General features: G+C 31.7%; 1 protein-coding gene across 1 annotated transcript; it reads right to left on the reverse strand.

Annotated features, from left to right (window-relative positions):
* Positions 1 to 299: 299 nt before the first annotated feature.
* Positions 300 to 18932, reverse strand: LOC149536107 (uncharacterized). The gene is made up of 3 exons (XM_089806228.1): positions 18832 to 18932; positions 18122 to 18345; positions 300 to 847 (listed from the first exon to the last, which is right to left on the reverse strand). Exons 1-3 carry the CDS (start codon positions 18930 to 18932, stop codon positions 300 to 302), a joined length of 873 nt encoding a protein of 290 aa, XP_089662354.1.
* Positions 18933 to 19535: the final 603 nt, after the last annotated feature.

Below are 19535 nucleotides of genomic sequence, written 5' to 3' on the forward strand. Positions count from 1 at the left end.
GTACAAGGCTTTAGGGCTCTTCTAATATCCTCTTCGACTTGCAACTACGACCTAGGTGTTTATCTTAATCAAAACAACTATTTGAAAATGCTTAAACAACACTGACCAAGAACTCGAATCTATAAATTGACCGCAATGCACTAATTGTTGTGGGTTATATGTTGATCAGTGATTGATTGGATAGTCTGTCTGTCGTTTTTTAAGCTAACAAGATAACCCGCTAACAGTCAACCTTTCATATTTTACCACAAATTTGTTAATTTCTATTAAGTAGATGTCAATATTTAGGTTTGTTCAACTTACTGTCCACCCTTCTGAGTTGTGACCTTCAGAGAATGCCATGGAACACCATTTGGATCAACAATTACTTGATTTTGAAGCCTTGCAGTCTGGCTGGTTGGAGGCATAGATGTTTCCCAGGTGTATTGCCCTCCATTGTAATCTGGCTTGTCAAGTAAATAATGTTTTCCATTAACTTCCTGCCCTGGAATGGATGACATTTGAGCAGAAATGTTATATAAAACCCATGCAGAGCCATTGAAGAAATATGTATGCTTTCCTTCTCCAAAATAACTGGCAACTAAGACATGCCCCTGTGGGATTGAGAGAAGCGAAGGCAGGCTCCAATTCCCACTGTTCTCCAAAACATAAAACGTGTAGGAGGCTTCATACTCTACTGCAATGATCTGTCCCACTGTGTTGCAGGATGTTGGGGGGCTTCCACCTCTACCTTGTGTTCTTGAGATATAAGAGATGTTATCAAACTCACCACGTCCACTATGGGAGGTTGCTTGTAATAGAACATCTGCTATGGTGCCTTGCTCTTCTTTTCTTTCAATTACTTTTCCTGCAATGCCATATTTATTCTTCAATATAGTATTGCAATCTTTTTTGGAATTCTACAATATAGAGTTTTTTTTTTTGCAACTTTCTTAAATGAATAAATTTAATTAAAACAAATGTAATATTGAAAAGCTGTATTGTACTATAGAAAACAAATAATATGGTCGGTGTGAGTGTTTACACACACACACACGTACATTCAGTGTACTAAAGTTTTTTTTTTACAGATTCGTGAAAATACTAATTTTTTCTCCTTTTTTTGCTATTTTCGATCACAAAAGATTCAGATCATAAGGAATAAATGTTGAAAATTTCAAGATAATCTGTTGTGTTTTCAAATTTTCAAATTTTGGTTAACAGTGCATTTTGTTTGGAGCTTAGCGACATCCTATACATTCTAACACCCAACTTTTCTTATCTTGGCTTTACATATTGTCAAGTTGGAGTTTAGGGAGGGATGGTCTAGGGCGAGACTAATTCCTTGGGGTGAAGTGGAGCCCACAACTAACATGCACTAGTGAAGATCATCCAATGGAATCAAACTTGAGACCAATGAGAAGCAAACCCACAACCCAAGCCAATTCTGGTAAACAAGGACTAAGAAGCACAAGTTATATTATCATTTTTCCAAACTTAATCTAAAAATACCAATATTCTTTTCACTCAACAAATATGATTTTTAAAATTATTTATGAACCATTTAACTTAATTACAAGTATTGTCCCTTAAACAAAAATAACCACTTGGTTATCTAGTAATATAAACATTACATCAAAAGATAAATAGTTGAACCAATAACTAACACCGTTGATTGAAAAAAAAAAAAGCTACACTCACGGGGTTGATTGACAACAAAAAAAGGGTAACAAGGGAACAAAAGAAATAACAAGATAGTAGATGTAGGTCGCATGGATGCACATTCTGCTTCTCAAGATTTTGAGCCACTCCTCCTTAAGGAAGCTAAGGAGTTCTTGATTATGTATTCCATCAATTCGAAAGGATCTTGTTGCAATAAACAAAAGATAGTTGTAGCATTGTACATGGTCTTGTAGACGAATTTTAACATATTTTGCATTTCACCCTCCACCTTGGGAACTTTTTCCATCAAATTATTTTTTAGTACTTTGGTCTTTTGAGAGTGGGCAAGGCATCTCTCTCTCCCTCTCCTTATAAACCTCATTGACCAATTCATTTTCTTTCTCTTGCCTTCGACAACACCAACTGGAACATTTTTTGGTGTAAATCCATCTTCAATAGGTTAGGGTTTCCTTTTCTTTGAAGTGGGACAATTTTTCTCCCAATCTTTCCTCCATGCGAATTCCTTGTTGTGAAGCTAGGTCTCTAGACTTTCTTTTCACTCCCAACTTGTATTATGCTTTTCTTGACCCATTATTATGATAGAACACTATTAGTACCATATTTGGATACGTTGTTGTCGTTGCTAAGGCTAACCAAAGTCATGCCCATTGCTTGTCAAAATCCCTTCATCTTTGATAGGTCCATGTTTCCACCTATCTATTTCTTGTTCCTATTGAAGAGCCTAAAGGTCTACGTGTTTAATTGGTAGCTACCTACAATTCATTTTTACTTGTTTTGGTTTACAAATCTTGAGCAATAAAAGGTCCATTTGAATTCTTTGTGAGTGGGATGGTACACTGTTCAATAACATAGGTGATAGGTATTGTGTACTTGCGACATGTAATAGGATGATTTAAGTTTCCTCATCGACATTGCCTTTGCATATGTGACCACCAACATAGGGAACACAATGTATACTAGGTAGCACATAATTCCTATCACCAATTCTTGATTATTACCCTTAATATACATAGCATCTCTCCCCAAAATTGGAAAAGAAAATCTATTAGTGCTCTTTAATAGGTACCCACAATTTCATTGAGTCCATTTGAGATTAATGTTTCATTTTATGTTCCTCTTGAACCAAGTGATCAATATGTGGAGGAATACTCTCAATCTTTTGCCAACATTTAAGTCCTTTAATAGCTAGGCTTATAGTTTCCATAACATCCCCTACTACATTACCTTCCCTATAAGAGTATTTGACAACAAAAAAATCTAGTCCCAAGAGCATTCTCCTGTTAATAGGCTATAATTCCCTCCTTGAACCAAATAGTTTTATTCACCCCTCACTATGTCCACAATGTATTTGAAATCACCTTCTATATCAAGTACTTTGATTCCAATAGACAAGGCCACCTTAATTCCCCAAGGGAGTATCATCCCCTCTAACTAGTTATTGGTATACCCATCCATATTTCTATTGTACTCTAAAATCATTCATCATGTATCATATCTTATAGTGCCTCCTATGACAACTCCCTCCCTTCTAGTAGAACCAATACTAGCTTGATGTTGGTGGTTTTCACTTTGTACCTTTTCTCTTAAGCACATATGGATTTTTGTAAACATCATACACATTAGGTAATACCCATTTTTTTGCTATTTTATCTTCATAAGGAGTTGGGTGGAAGACTACACATTATAGGGTGGAAACAATAATATTTTCTAGCAACAAATTTTAAAAGAAATGGAAAATAATCTTCTCTTGAATTCTCCATATCTCTAAAGATTCTATTGTTTCTCCCATTCCACAAGCTCCCAACTAGCTGTAGTGGGTTAGCTACCAAAATTGTTTAATTATAGGGTTATAGATCAAACCCCTTCCATTCCATGCATAATTGGTGCATATTGTTATTAGTAACCCATGATCCTTGTTCCATAATTTTGAAGAAAAACTTATAAGTACACGTATGTGGGGAATGAATTCCTCTTGTTTACAAATAGGGCATCTACTAGGTAATTCGAAGCCTCCCTTAATGTAGTTTTCTTGACATAGAATTCCATAGTACAAGATAATCTACTAGAAATGATTTAAATTTTAGGAATTATTTGGGGATTCTAGACCTCTTTACACCAAGGCATAGGGATTTATTGTTACCAACATAGTGTAGATTGAATTTACAAAGGATTCTCCATTAGGGCTCTTGCTCCAAAAGAATACGTCTTCTTTGGGAAATAAACGAATCCTATTTTTTTTGCAAACCTTCTTGAAGTTCTCTACCACTTTTTAAGTAAATTAGGTTGGGAATGATAATAATGAGTAATATTTAGATAAATTTCAAATCAATCATTAGCTAAATTTCTCAAGCATATCAATTTCAAATTATACAAGGGTGTTTCACTAGTCCCAATTGTTAGAATGATTTAGAATAATTGAGGAGGGTTGGGGGGGGTGGTGAATTAGTTATCCTTAGGTCCAGATGTACGAATTGAACATTTAAGCACTTCAAATATCTTAGATATAAGCATTCAATAGCTCGGTCTCTATAACATACAATTAGTAACATAAACTTGTAGTCCACTATCCTAATAGTAACAAACTTGCATAATTTAAAACATTAATAGTAAACATCTTAAATGACATCCAAACAAGTATGACACTAATATTTAACGTGGAAACTCGATTTGTGAAAAATCACTAGTAACATATCACCAAATTTTCACTCTTCTGAAGTGAGCTCTATTAGGAGCCAACCTTGTTAAAGGTTACAAAACACATTGTTAAATGTGACCTTGTTAAAAGATTTAATCACCATATTAAGAGTGGCCTTGTTAGAGGGCTTAAGAACATTTTGTTAAAATGTCACCTTGATTAAAGGATTTCCATATAACTATTAAGTCAACCTTGATTAAAGGATTTCAATACTGATACAATGGTTAGAAAGTAATAGTAGGTTTGATTTGATAAATACAACTCACTTTGCAAATATTATCACAATTCGGTCCAACAATTGACTCATTGATTGGCCTCCATTAACATCTCCATTACTGATTTGCTTGGCATCCCTTCAAGAAATCTCTCTTCACCGTTCAACTTTTTGCTCAAGTTTTCCAATCAACAAAATCAACAAATGCTCCAACCTTGTTAAGGTCTTCACTAGCTCAACTAACCTCTAAGTTTAGCCCTTATAGGGTTCTTTGATATATTTATAGCACTCATGTTGTCATAATAGATAACAATAGGATCAATGATATCTTCCTTCACCCCTTTTAAACAATTTCTTGATCCACACAATGTTTGAATAATTTACTGTAGCTGTTACATATTCAACTTCTATTGTTGTTTGTGAAATGTAGTTCTGCTTCTTGCTTGTCCAAGAAACTAATCTCTTTCCTAGAAAGAAAGCTCCACCACTTGTACTTTTCTAGTCATCAAAATTGTCTGCCCAATCAGCATCAATGTACACTCTCAGTTCAAATTTGTCATTCTTCTTGTTATATAGGCCATATTCCTCTGTTCCTTTTAGATATCTTAGTATTCTTTTCACTGCCATCATGTGATTCTCCTTAGGATTTGCAGAAAATCTTGCATCAGTCCCAACTACCAATGCAATATCAAGTCTTCTATGAATAACATATTGTAACTTTTCAATCATTGATCTATACACTATTTGGTTTGCATTAGTAGAATCATCATTCTTAGATAGCTAATGTCATGTAGCTATAGGTGTAGTGACAAGTCTCGAGTCTTCCATCCCAAAAGTTTTCAATATCTCCTTGATATATTTTGATTGAGTAATGTAGATACCTTGCTTTATTTGATATACTTGTAAACCAACAAAAAATTTGATCTCACCAAACATAGACATTTCAAATTCCTTCTACATCTCATCTACAAATGATTTTCATAATGCATCTTGTCCTCCAAATATGATGTTATCAATAAATATTTTAGTTAACTATATCCCTTTACCACCTTCAGTCTTCAAATATAGATTGCTGTTATCATTAGTTCTAGAAAATCTAAACTTTACCAAATAATTGTGCAATCTTTCATACCATGCTCTAGGGGTTTGTTTTAATCCATATAGAGATTTGTACATTTTACATACCATGTTATTCTTGTTTGAATCAAAAAATTCTTTAGGTTGTTCAATGTAAACCTCTTCTTCCTATATTCCATTCAAAAATTGAGATTTAACATCCATTTGATACACTTTAAATCCCTTGTAAGCAAAATATGCAAGTAATGTTCTAACTCCTAATCTTGCAACTGGGGAAAATGTTTCCCCATAATCAATACCTTCTTCTTGTGCATATCCTTTGCATACCAATCTAGCTTTGTTCCTTGTGACTTCTCCTTTTTTCATTCAGTTTGTTCCTAAATACCCACTTTGTTTCAATAACATTCTTGTCCTTTGGTCTAGGTACTAGTGCCCGAGTTTTGTTCTTCTCTATCTGTTCAATTTCTTCATTCATTTCTTGAATCTAATCTTAATTATCCAGAGAAAATTTCAAAGATTTAGGCTTAAATTCACAAAGTAAGCATGTATCACTCCTTAGCCTTTTCCTAGTCATAACTTTGGATTATTTGTTTCCAATGATTTGTTCAAGTGCATGGTGTCTTCTCACATAATTTTTCAGTGTAGGTTCTTGTCTTCTTTCTTCTTCTTGTACAGGTTCATCTTGAAAAATTACTTCAAGTTCATTTTCTATCTCTGCTTTTGGTTCTAATTGCTCGACATTATCTTCCTAATGTTTACATCTACTTCATGTATGTTGAAACCATTTTTTGGTGCTCAACACTTACAGTCTGTTGCTTGACAATCTGCTACTATAACTTGACATTCATTATTTGCTGTTGCTCAGTAGCTTTGTTCTTTGCCTCAGACAAGGTGCAGGAAACACCTTCATTGACATATATGAATGTGTTGTTGTCTTCAGGTTGTGTCTTGCATTCAGCTTCATTCTTTTATGCATATTTATCAACTTTTATATTTACACTTCTCACAAATTTGTTAACTTGTTAGAATCCAAACACCTATAAGCATTTTTCTTAGTAGAATAACCTAGGAATATGCCTTCATCACTCTTAGCATCAAGTTTCCATTCCTATTTTCCTTTAGTATGTAACACTTGCTTCCAAAAACTTTAAAATAATTCATATTAGGTTCATATCCATACCATAGCTCAAAGGGTGTAACATTTGGACCTTTCTTGACTTGTACTCAGTTCAAAGTATAGACTATTGTATTTATAGCTTCTCTCTAGTATATATGTGACACATTCTTCTCCTTCATTAGTGTTCTAGCACAATCCACGATTGATTTGTTTCTCCTTTCAACTATTCCATTTTGTAGAGGGGTCCTAGGTGCTAACATCCAACTTTTGATTCCTCTATCATTGCAAAATATGTTGAATTCATTAGAGATAAATTCTCCTCCTATGTCAGATCTCAAGCACTTTAGATTCTTATCTGTTTCCTTTTCAACTCTTGCTAAATACCACTTAAACAATTGAAAAACATCAAATTTTTCTTTAATAAACATCATAGTCATCATTCTAGAATAGTCATCAACAAATAGAATGAAATATTTGTCTCCACAACAACTTTGCACTCCAGTGGGCCCATAAAGGTCAGTATGAACTAATTCCAAAATATCATTAGATGCGTATGTCTTGCTCTTGTAACTAGAATTTTTCATTTTTCCTAATTTACATTGTTTACACATAACAAATTACCAGGGTTCTTCAATCTTAGTAATCCTCTTACTCTTTGCATCTTACTAATGCTTACCAAATTACCAAAGTTCACATGACACAACCTCTTATTTCATAACCATATATCTTCATTTTGTGCAAAGAAGCATGTTTCATCAGATAAATCTAGACAGAACAACTTAGCTCTTGTCTGATCACCACTTCTAGTTAGTTCACTAGTAGCATCAAATGTCTTGCCCTTCTTGTGATGGAATTCAACTTTGTGTCCTAATTTATTTAACTATGAAACACATAACAAGTTATAGTTAAGTCCTTCAACCCAATAAACATCGTCATACTTGATCTTATTAGTCAATTGTATTGATCCTTTACCTTTCACAAGACATGGTGCACCATTATCAAACTTAACACAACTACCTTTAGATTGCTCCATGATTTCAAACTTACTTTTATCACCAATCATTAGATGTGAGCAACCACTATTAATTATCCATCTATCACCTATACTCACATATGAGATTAATGCAATTTTATCATCTTCATCAAAATCTTCTTTCATAGAAACATAGACAACTTCTTCATTATTACAACTAGACTCATTGTTAGTTTTGTCTTCAACAATATAACAAGATTTCTTACCTTTGTCTTTGTAGTCCTTGTTTCTTTGTTATCTCTATCATTTCTTCTGCCTTTGTACTTGCTTTCCCTTCTATTATCATTGTCTTCTCTATGAGGTCATCTTGCAACAATATGACCAACTTTGTTATATGAAAAATAAATTATAGGAAGTTTATTTTTGTATTTTATTTTGCCTCTTGGAAGTCTTCTTGCCATAAATGGTTCAATCTCATCAAGATCATTATCAGAGACATCACTATCACTATTCACACATTTTCCCTTTCCTTTCTTACTAAGAACCAATTGAGACTTGAAAGTAGATTAAATAGTGGTAGGAGTAAAATTATCAAAATTTGACATTTCAAAAGCAATAAGCCTACCAACTACACCTTCCAAAGTTAGGATTTCAGAAACCCTAATAGCATAGATAGGAAATAGAGTTCTCAAGTTTTGGCATCTCCAAATATGCATTCTCCACATAGTGTATTGCTCCTTCTCCAATTCCCATTAGATGCAACTTCATCAAACTCTTCCAAGCAAGGAAGTTCTTGTTCAACCTTGGCATCTCATTTTTGTACATCTTGATCTTTAGCTTCAAGTACCTTCAACCTTTTCTCTACAAGCACCAAGAGCTTTGATACCAATTGTTAGAATGATTTAGAATAATTGAGAAGGGGGGTGAATCAGTTATCCTTAAGGGGGGTGAATCAGTTATCCTTAGGTCTAGATGTACCAATTGAACTTTTAATAACTTATTGAACTTTTAATAACTTCAAATACTTTGGATCTAAGCCTGCAATAGTTGGGTCTCTATAGCATATAATTAGTAACATAAATTTGTAGCCCACTGTCCTAATAGTAATCAAGTTGCATAATGTAAAACATTAATAGTAAACATCTCAAATGATATCCACACAAGCATGATACTAGGATTTGATATGGAAACCCAATTTGGGAAAAACCACCAATAACATATCACCAATTTTTCACTCTTTTGAAATGAGCTTTGTTGGGAACCAACCCTATTAAAGGTTACAAAACAAATAGTTAAATATGACTTTGTTAAAGGATTTAATCACCTTGTTAAGAGTAGCCTTTTTAGAGGGCTTAAGAACATTCTATTAGAATGTCACCTTGATTAAGGGATTTGCATATAACTGTTAGGTCAACCTTGATTAAAGGATTTCAGTACTGATAGAATGGTTAGAATGTAACAATAGGTTTGATCTAACAAATACAACTCACTTTGCAAATACATATCACAATTCAGTCCAACAGTTGACTCATTGACCAACCTCCATTAACGTCTCCATTATTGATTTACTTGGCATCCCTTCAAGAAATCACTCTTCATTGTTTAGCCTTCTGCTTAAATTTTCCAATCAAAAAAATCAACAACTGCTCCAACCTTGTTAAGGTCTTCACTAGCTCAGGAAACCTCTAAGTTTAGCCCTTATACCTCCTTAATTAGGTAATTCTGATCCTTTTTTGCTTAAATGTCACCGTAGATCTTAGGGTTAGGTCAAATTCATTGAATCCTTCCATGTTGACTCCTCTTTTCTCTTCTAGAAAATTCTCCAAACTTCTACTTGAATTCTTGCATGGAAATGCTTAGACACAATTTCCCTTGAATTAAATGCTCTAGCTCATCCATCTTTATCTTGAACATGCTTTCCATATCCCAAGAAATTAACCGTGTCAGTTGGAAATCATGATTTCCTCATAATTTATCAAATGTTGTCCCTCAACCAACATGGTAGTCTGAGACTCGGTCATCATTGGATTTCTCGATCACTTCTAGTTGTTTTGTTTAGAACATTTACTAATACCCGATCAATACTATATTTTCTTAGCTTAAATTGTCACTCAGTCAACTTTATTATCACTCGGCATAAACTTCAAGTTTCTTAATCTTCTGTTATCTTTCTTGGTGAAGCCTATATATTTGGCCATTCTTTGATCACTTCTTCTAGGCTTTAGTACTGTTGTATTCTTCACTTGTATTATGATCAAACAATCACTTTATCTTGTTAAAGTCCAATTGATCAAGTGCACACTATAGTTCCTCATAACTCAACCTTTCCTCTAGGTCCTTCTTCTCAAATCCTCTTAATATGGCACTCTACTCATATAGAAAACTGTCTTACCAATAATGTTTGACATCAATGAAAACATAACAATTGTTCTAATTGTAGTTTCCAACACGAACATCCTTCTAGAATTGAGTGGTTCTTCCATTACCAATTAGCCATTTTAGTTTAGATTGGATGAGATTTCTCCCTTTGATAATTCTATTCTATATTTTTGATCCCCTAAGATAGGCTTGGTTGTAAAGTTTTTTTTATATCAAATTTATTTGAATTCAAGTATTTTGGACACATGATTTCACACCAACTAGCTTAATGGAGTGCCAATTTCCACCTCATCTTTCTTATGCCTAATCCACCTTCTTTCTTAGGTTTTCAAATTGTATTCCAACTGACTAAATCCATCCTTTTCTTTTCTTTTGTTCATGTTCAGATTAATATTCTCTATTTTTCCTCTATTTTATTAACCAAAGTACTTGCTATTTAAAAAAGAGAAAATAATTATACATGTGTACGTTGTAAAGATGAGGCCAATGATTGGAGGACCTATCAATATTACTTAAGAGATTCTCTTTCCATCCAACAATAATTTTTTGATGTTGTTGAATGATAGAGTTCTGAAAGACTAGATTCACCTCTTTGTTAGTAAGGGGAAACCTAGATATTGGCCAGAAAGAGCAACAATTTGATTCCAAGAATTGCCTAGATTTTGTCCTATACATCCCTCTTAGTGTTAAAGAACTAAAGATTGTTTTTCTCATATTTATGTGGTAACTAGAAGATTTATTATAGTCACTGAGAAATTCCCTCCAATATCATGCTTTTATAATGTAAGTCTTTCCAAATAGGATGGTATCATCAGTCTTTCCAAATAGGATGGTATCATCAACAAATTATTGAATAACACTTGCAAGAATGGTGAATTGATCCTTAATTCCATGACGTTTTCCTATATTCACTAGGCTTGAAAAATTCCTTCCTAGGATCTTTGCAAGGATAATAAAGACACAAGGGGAGAGGGGGGTCACCTTGTCATAATCTATTTTCTACCCCAAATTTTGCTTGAGGAATTCTATTTACAAAGACAAAAAAATTGTCCGTCTCAACAAAATTTTTTACAAGAGTAATGTCTCTCATTGAAACCTAGCTTGTCTAACACTTTATAATGTAATTACCACCTAACTTTGTCACCTCCTTTAGAAATTTCAACCTTGAGGAGCACCTTTAACAATCCACACTAGTCCACCAAGTGGATTATTTAATGTATTGTAATCATTGCATCATGGATTTGATAGTCTAGTACCCAACCTTTTTGGTTAGTGTTAATCATGCCATTAAGGAAGGACTTGATTCTATTTACTAAATCTTTGATAAAGACTTTGTTGATGGTATTGTATAATTTAATAGGTCTAAATCCTCATTCTTCTTGTCTCTTATATCTTAGGTAGAAAAACAATGTAGGTATTATTAAGCTTCTTCAATAGTCTCCATGTTCTAAAGAAATCCTTCACAACCATAGTAACATCAAGATTTTAAATTTTATAGAATTCTTGGAAAAAGGCCAGTGGGATTACATTTGGTCATGAGGCTTTAGAAGCTACTATAGAGAAGATCACTTTTTTCACTTGCTGCTCCATAATTAGGGCCAAGATTTGAGCATTATGCTTAGGGCTAATAGTTGGTTGTAAACACTACAAATGTTTTCCCTTATTAGTGCAATCCCTTTGACTATATTCTTTTATAAACATTGTGGAAATATTCAAAGGCCAACAAACCTAATTGTTTGTATTTTGTGATCTCTTGGCTCTAATCATGTTTCAAATTCTATTTGTGATTCTTCCTCCTATGTTTACTGGCATATTTGTGGAATAAAATTGAGTTCCTACCCCTTTCCTTTAGCCACTATATCCTTGATCATTGCTTCCAATATATCTCTTTCATTTTTAAAATCTTTTTATCTTTCTTTTAGAGCTTCTTCTTCATTACATATATCATGGGAGTTCTCCCCTTTTCCATTCTATCTTGTATTTCCTTCAGGCTTATACCAATTTCCTTTCTTTGAGTAAATCTATCTCCAAAGGTTCATTGTTTTCCACTCTAACACTTTTTCTTATTAAATCCAAGTTTTGATTAACTATAAAAATTGTCAAACCTTGAATGTGGGTTTCCACCAGTGCTCTATACAAATTTTAAAGTCAACATGAAACAACCACATTATCTCACACCTAGAGGAGTAGGTCTTAGGACATATTTATCATTCCAATTGAAAAGCATTTGACTATGATCCAAAACCATTCCTGGATGTGCCACAAGTGTAGAATTGTAGCCCATGTCCTTGTGCAAGGAGATCAAAATTATATCAACTCTCATTTTGATTAAATTTTCCTCTTTTCTCTTATTTGACCAAGTAAACATTTGGCTAGACAATTCAATATCTATAAGACCTACCCTATTAATGAATTCTTCCAAGTGGTCCATAATATTTGAATAGTGAATTACTCCACCTAATTTCTCTAATGTATTAAAATCACTTGAAACCATTCAAAGTGTGCTAAAATTTTCTATAATCATATATAATATCTCCACATGTACCCCTTGTCTACATGAGCATGTGTTGTGGGCATATACATTGACCAGGTTCTAGACAAAGTCACTAGAGTCAAGAGTAGCCACCATAAAGTTGAGGATATGGCTGATTAGGTTCCCCTTAACTTCATGGAATCCCAAATTATTATGCCTCTTGAAGCATCATTAGCTTCTTTGATGAAGTAGGAGGAGCTTGAACAACTATAATTAACACTAGTGCCAAATTTTTGCTTTCTCATCTTCACTTCTTGTAAAAGAAGAGTGAAATTTGTTTCTCCACTATATAGCTCCTTAGAGCATATTATTTCCGAGGGCTATTCAACCCTCTCATAATCCATGAGTGGTTTCACATTTCTTATCTTTAAGGCTTGCATCAAGTGTCTTTGGTCCTACACTGGTGATTTCCCTTGCAATTCTTGCATGTTTAGAGAATTGTAGAGAAGAGCATCTAGTTTAATTTCCAACATCTTCTTTATCTTTCATGCTCTTTTTTCCCTTTTCTTTTGTCCTTCTATCCTTCAAAAAATGTATTAGATTAACATTTGTGGAAAAAAGAGGCATTATTGGTTCCAAATTTTTTATTTCTCCAATAGAAGGTGTTTTATTCAACACCGTTCTATTTCCATTTGAGGGCTTCCTTTGTAGTTGTGATTTATTAGGGGAAAGGTAGAATTCCCTTCTTTTGAATAGGGATTTCCTTCAATAGCTTTCACTTTCTCTTCACAACTCTTCTCTTCCATTGGGTTAGTAGTGACGTGGATGATATTTTCCTCCTTTAAGGGGGTAGTCTTTATTTCTGCCTCCTCAAAGACTTTACCAACCTTTTTCTCCATTACTGATAGATTATATGCTTTATTAAGACTTTCAATCTATAAAAGGATAATTTGATCTACCCTTTAAGGGGTGTTTACATTACTTCCTTTTGGACTTTATTAGTCATGTCTTGCATCACTAGAACTGAGGGACTTAACCCAACAAGCTTTTTTTGTTTGCCTAGATAGGCTTTATAATCTAAGAATACATTTGTTGCTTTGGCAAAGTTTTGATAGAAGATTATAGCATTCTCATACACAAGTGTTTGAGTCCTATTCCCTAGTTTTTATTGGTCTTAAGAATAGGGACATTAACACAAAAACACACAAAAACTAACCCATATTTAGTCTTTGTTACTACATTTGTGCTCACATACCACCCAAAAGTGTTCTTGACGCATTTTAATTTTGTTGAACTTAGAACTTGAACGATAGTCCAAATATTTTGATCTACATAGATGTTGTTGTAGTCATGTTTGTCTGTTGATCAAAACCTAGTTTCCATTTACAATGGGAAGGTGATGTTTCCCATAAGCCTAAGGCCTTAATAGGATCTATCTCATATCCTCTTTAGAAATAAGAATTGGACACCTTACATTACACTAGATGTAGCACTTCCTTTCAGATTGTAAGTGACAACAATCCATTTTCAAACCATATCTATTGAAGGTCTTAATGAGAATAATGTCCCCACTAGAGCCTCATTGCAAGACACCACAACCCTATCCACTCGCATGTCTAGAAATGAGGCTTAAAATCCCTCTTCTATTTGCAAGAAGTCCAGTGTAGAATCCAATTTAGCCAATGTCTAGTTTTTCCCACCAATACATTCCTAGATTTAATAGTCTAGCTATTCATTTTTGGACAATCCAATTTTCTTGATCGAGAACTAGTTATAGGCCTCACCTTATTAGGCAAATCCCCTAGTAGGGAACGCTATTCCCACCATCCTCAACCACCATGAATGCAAGGTCACAGAGCTTAGCTCTAATATTCACTGTAAGAAACTATAAGAGATGCAATTTTTATATAGGTAGAGTATTTTTTTAAAACCTTAGTTGTATAAACAATGCTAATTTATAAAAATTAATTGATGTGATATATACATATCAATTTGAAATAATTATCTTGTATTAATAAGATATAAAATAAAGCATAAGCTTAAATCAATCACATATCCATTCTAAAAAGATACATATTTTATAAATCAAATTTATATAAAAATTTAAGTGCATACAATTTGCTAAATAATATATTTCAATAAAATCATTTTATAAAATTTTAAATAAAAAAACAATTATTTAATAAATATAATAATTAGAATAACTTTATTTGAAAATTCTATAGTGTAAATTAGAAAATAAGGATAATCTTTACACTATGTGTTCTTTGAATTGTGTAGAGTTGTAATTCTATTAATAAGCTTATGATAATTTTTTAATTTTATCTTTTATTAATATTTAAAAAAATATATAATTAAATTATATTTAACTTAAATAATTATTATAAACTAATTTCTTTTACATATGTATTAAATTATCTAGAATAATAAATGATATTAGTGTAGATGATTTAATTTGTTGATGAAGGAAAATAATTTTAAAGGTTGAAAGTACTATTATAGCCTCATATTAGTGTGATTGAAGGGAGAATAAAAATGACATATTTTGTTTTTAATATTTAATAAGTATAAATGGGAACTTAGATATCATTTTATTTTTTAGCATGTAAACTTAAGAGTTTTTAAGTTATCACTTTTACTAATAATAGTTGTTTAACTTTTAAATAAACAATACACTTATTTTAAGGAAATATCATGAAGTAAATAGTATATATGATGACAATATATTAAAAATAAAAAAATGGGATGAGATTTAGAAAATAAATCTTAATGAATGGATATGATTCAAAAGACTACACTTTAAGTGTATGGAAATTTCAAATTCAAATGATTCACCCATCTTTATTGTTAGTCTTCTCCTTCAATTGCTAATTATTAGTTTTTTTTAATAACATAGCAATTGGTGGATGATGGCTAATGGTTGGTCTCCTCTTATTGGTGGTCATGCTTCTAAGACTCTTATTGGACCTTTGTGAGGTCTTTTGACTCTCACACTTCTTTGGATCTTGTTTCTCAAGTTTATGTTGGCCCTACTGAGGGTGGGGTACTTGTGTGCTGGATTCTATTTCTTGGAAGAATTTTGTCCTCAAACCACATTTGGTATGATTCTTCAGTCTTATAAGGGTAAATCTATTGTTAAAACTTATTTGATTTTGGTTTTCTTGGATTGCATGCTGGACTTTCATGGGTTTGTTTTATTTTTTGTTTCAACCTTGTAGTTTGGTGGGTGAGATTGCTGGTTCCTCTACCCTTTCTTGGCTTTACCTTGTCTCTCCTTTGTTGTATTTCAGTTAGTGCATAGTATTGAATATTTTTACACTTGGATTTTAGGTCCCTCTAAATCTTTCTTCGTATAGGATCTCAAGTCCCTCCAAAACCCATTTTTCAATTAGTCAATAATACTATAGCAATCACCCTATCTTTGAATTTGATAAGACAAAATTTTAAATAGAAGAATACCTTTGACATTGCTTGGAACTTTACATGTTACATATGACATGGGGTTGACCACTTCATCTTTTGAGAAATTATACATTTTTTTATGTTAATTGTTTTTAGCTATCTTCCCTCTTCACTTGTCTTGAAAATGAATAATTTTGTCCAAACATTTTAAGCTTGTATGAAAAAATAGTCAATTGACCTCATTTTGATACCTTTATTATGTTGAGCATTCTTTTCTCATACATTTATTTTCTTTGGTTGTGATGGAATATTGAGTCATTGGAGGCATTTGGGGTTTATTTTGAAATTGTACAACTATTAGTAAAGTGGTCATTTTGGTCACATCTTCTACACTTGAAAGTTCATTGGTCATATGTCACCATCCCTCTACATTTAACACAATGATTTTTAGGGAAACTTTTTCTAAATATACTTTTATGAAGATGCAACTAGATGCAAAAATTCATTTTAAGGTAAAGATTTGTTATATAAAAAATAAGAGAGAAGTTGCACTCAAATGAAACAACTACTAAAAGTTCAAAAATAGAAAGTATACTCCAAAAATAATTTTTTTTTTTTAAAGAATTCTAAAAGTGACTATAATCTTTATAGTGACCAGTCTAATTACAAATTTCAAAACTAAATTATTAAATTTTATAATACTCCAAATGAGTTTTAATAAATAAATATTAATAATTTAATAGGATGCCTTCTTTCACACTATTATAAATATTCTCGAATAAATAATATATATTTTAATTAAAGTTGAAAAATATTAATAATTAATTTTAAAATAAATTATACATGAATAATATTGTGAATGATTTATAATTAATATAAACTTAGACAATTACATTTAATTTATAATGTTAAATTGCAAAGAATTAAACTCTATATATTTTTTGGTCAAACATTAACAAATTTCTAGTACTTTTTTGGTGGGATGTCAAAAATTTAATTATGTAGAGAGAAGGTTGTCACCTTCATTACCAAATAAAATAAGTTGTCCCTTCCATCATCAAATAAAAAATGAGGAAATATTCTTATAAAATATATCTCAAATCCAAAAAATCTAATTTAGGGATGGAAGTTAAAAATGGGATATCAAATAGGAAGGAATTTGTTTGAATTGTACAAAGTACTTCAAATCTTTATGACTTCAAGTAGGTTTTCACAAATTTGATTTTTATTTCAACCCTCGTTCTTAGTATTGCACTTTTATTCTTTTCTTTGTCTTTGTATTGTTTGTCTTTCATCTATGTTGTTGGTTGTCAACCTTGATGATCACAAGTTTCTATAATGATTATTTAATACTTCAATAATATTTGTTTGACTTCATTGTTAAATCTTTATCTATAAAAAATATCTTTTTAAATACTCATCCCCACTCTTAACTAAAAAATATGATAAAGAGACAATATAAGTTAATAATAATAGAAATATGATATAAGTTAATATAAAACTTAATATTGTGCAAGTTGAATTAGTTTCTTTATCATATATGACTTTATAATAAAAAGACTTAAGCTTCCCTTTTATAACTAAGGTATATTACCATTACCAAAATATCTTACACATTGATTCATAAAGGTTTCTTGAATAATTAAGAAAAGGAGTTGGAGGTTTCTCTAAAACTATAGTTCTGTTAAGTATTTGTTATTTTAGGACAATTTTACTACAAATAGGGCCATAGTGAGTCTTGGTTAGCAATGATAACAAATGTGAAAGTGAATATTTGGCATAGGATTGAAAAGATAGAAAAATTATGATTAAGAGGTTGAAAAATAAAAATGAGAAATCTAATTGTAATTCAATAATAAATTGGCTGTAAATAAGGAAAATTTCATTATTCTATTTTATAACTTTTTTTCATTTAACATATTCAAGAAAAATTTAATGTTCTACTAAATTGAAATACTAATTATAAACTTTATCATAACTTTGAACATTCAAACTCAATTGTAGACTTAGTCAGAAAAATAAATTGAAAGAATCATTAGATTTTAGCTAATCATTTTAAAATTATTTATTTTTCACATGTATTAAAATTCAAACATAATAATTAACTTGTCCTTCAAATAGTCACTGACCTGTAACAGTACTTGTAAGGTTATGTTGAGCATCAAAATAGGACCAGGTAGGCCTGCCTCCTTGTCCATCTGCTTGAGGAAGAAAGTAATGCTGAGCTTTTTTATTCAAAAAGCTGTAATCTTTCACATCATACAAACTAGCATTGGCATTAATAACACCATACGTATTGTTGCCTTGACATTGGTACACTTGCACCCCTTTTCCTCTCAATTCAATCAACACCCTGCTCAATAAAAATATAAATACATTAGCAAGGTCTAAAATATAGATATAATAAGTGTCAAATGAGTCGATTATTATGGATTTATATGCATCAAGTGAACTCTAAAAACTATGGAGCTGAATTGAATTTTAGTAACTGTATTGTAATATTGACAAACATTATTTAATAAGAAGAGCTATCTTGTAAAATCTCATTGAAAATACAATCTATTACATATCTAAATCAAATAAAACATAGACGTTCTATATTGGAATCTATTTTGATTGATCTTCCATATTCTTTTATTATCTTTTCAAATTCTTTTTGTGATTCATAACTCAAATCAAAAGCATTTATTAAAAAAAACAAAACATTTCTATATAATCTTTTCTGATTTATGATTCATAACTCCAATTAAAAAAAACACTCACCTTAACCAATAAAAATATTTTAACTAAAAAACTTAAAAACATTGAGCTTATAATAACAGAAGTCGGTAATGCTTACTTATATCCGGTAGAGATTGTCACAGAATCAGAAGTAACAGTTACAATTCCACCAAGAGCCCATACAAATCCAACTAACTGCAACATGATTAGCAAACCCATTATATTGTCCGTCTGTGCTTGCAATTGATCCAACAAAGTTTTATTACTGCAAATTGGGTTCTTCAATCAAATCTTATACTTTATAATCTCAAAAAAAATTTCTGTGCTGGTCGGATCTTAGGAAGATATGACTTACAATATATCCTGTGGATTAAAATATAACTAAGAATCTTCAACAAAGTCTGTATTTTCACATATGTCCAGATACTATAACCAATGAAACCATTACTTTATCTGAATATCATTAAATCTTATATCACTTTGCTTCCACTTGGATTGCAGTCAGAAAATATGAGTCAGTTTTGAATTTTGAAGTTAAAAATGATAAAAAATTAGGTTTGATTGGTTCAGCAAAACGCGTGGGGTTAGCTGTTATAGAGAAGATCAGGAAGATAAGGTCAAAAATGTTCTACAGTACTATAGAGTTGATAATTTTTACAATAGTGTACATTCAAATCTGGCTTAGATACCACAGGGGTTGGCTTCTACTCTGCCCACTATATCCACACAGAAAAAAATAGGAGATCCTTTTCAATATCTAAAGCGACATATCTTTAATAAAGATTTTTTTTTTTAATATTGAAATAAAGCATGAAAGATACA

Source organism: Cupressus sempervirens, chromosome 10, assembly GCF_028749045.1.
Source record: "Cupressus sempervirens isolate cs-2001-9-10 chromosome 10, ASM2874904v1, whole genome shotgun sequence".
Taxonomy (NCBI): Eukaryota; Viridiplantae; Streptophyta; class Pinopsida; order Cupressales; family Cupressaceae; genus Cupressus; species Cupressus sempervirens.

Excerpts from the sequence above, each read along its gene's own strand:
- LOC149536107 (XM_089806228.1), bottom strand. The coding sequence starts at position 18,932 with ATGGGTTTGCTAATCATGTTGCAGTTAGTTGGATTTGTATGGGCTCTT. Across the intron at positions 18,346-18,831 it reads ACAATCTCTACCGGATATAA|GGTGTTGATTGAATTGAGAG; the intron begins GTAAGCATTACC and ends TTTATTGAGCAG. Across the intron at positions 848-18,121 it reads CCTTACAAGTACTGTTACAG|GAAAAGTAATTGAAAGAAAA; the intron begins GTCAGTGACTAT and ends ATGGCATTGCAG.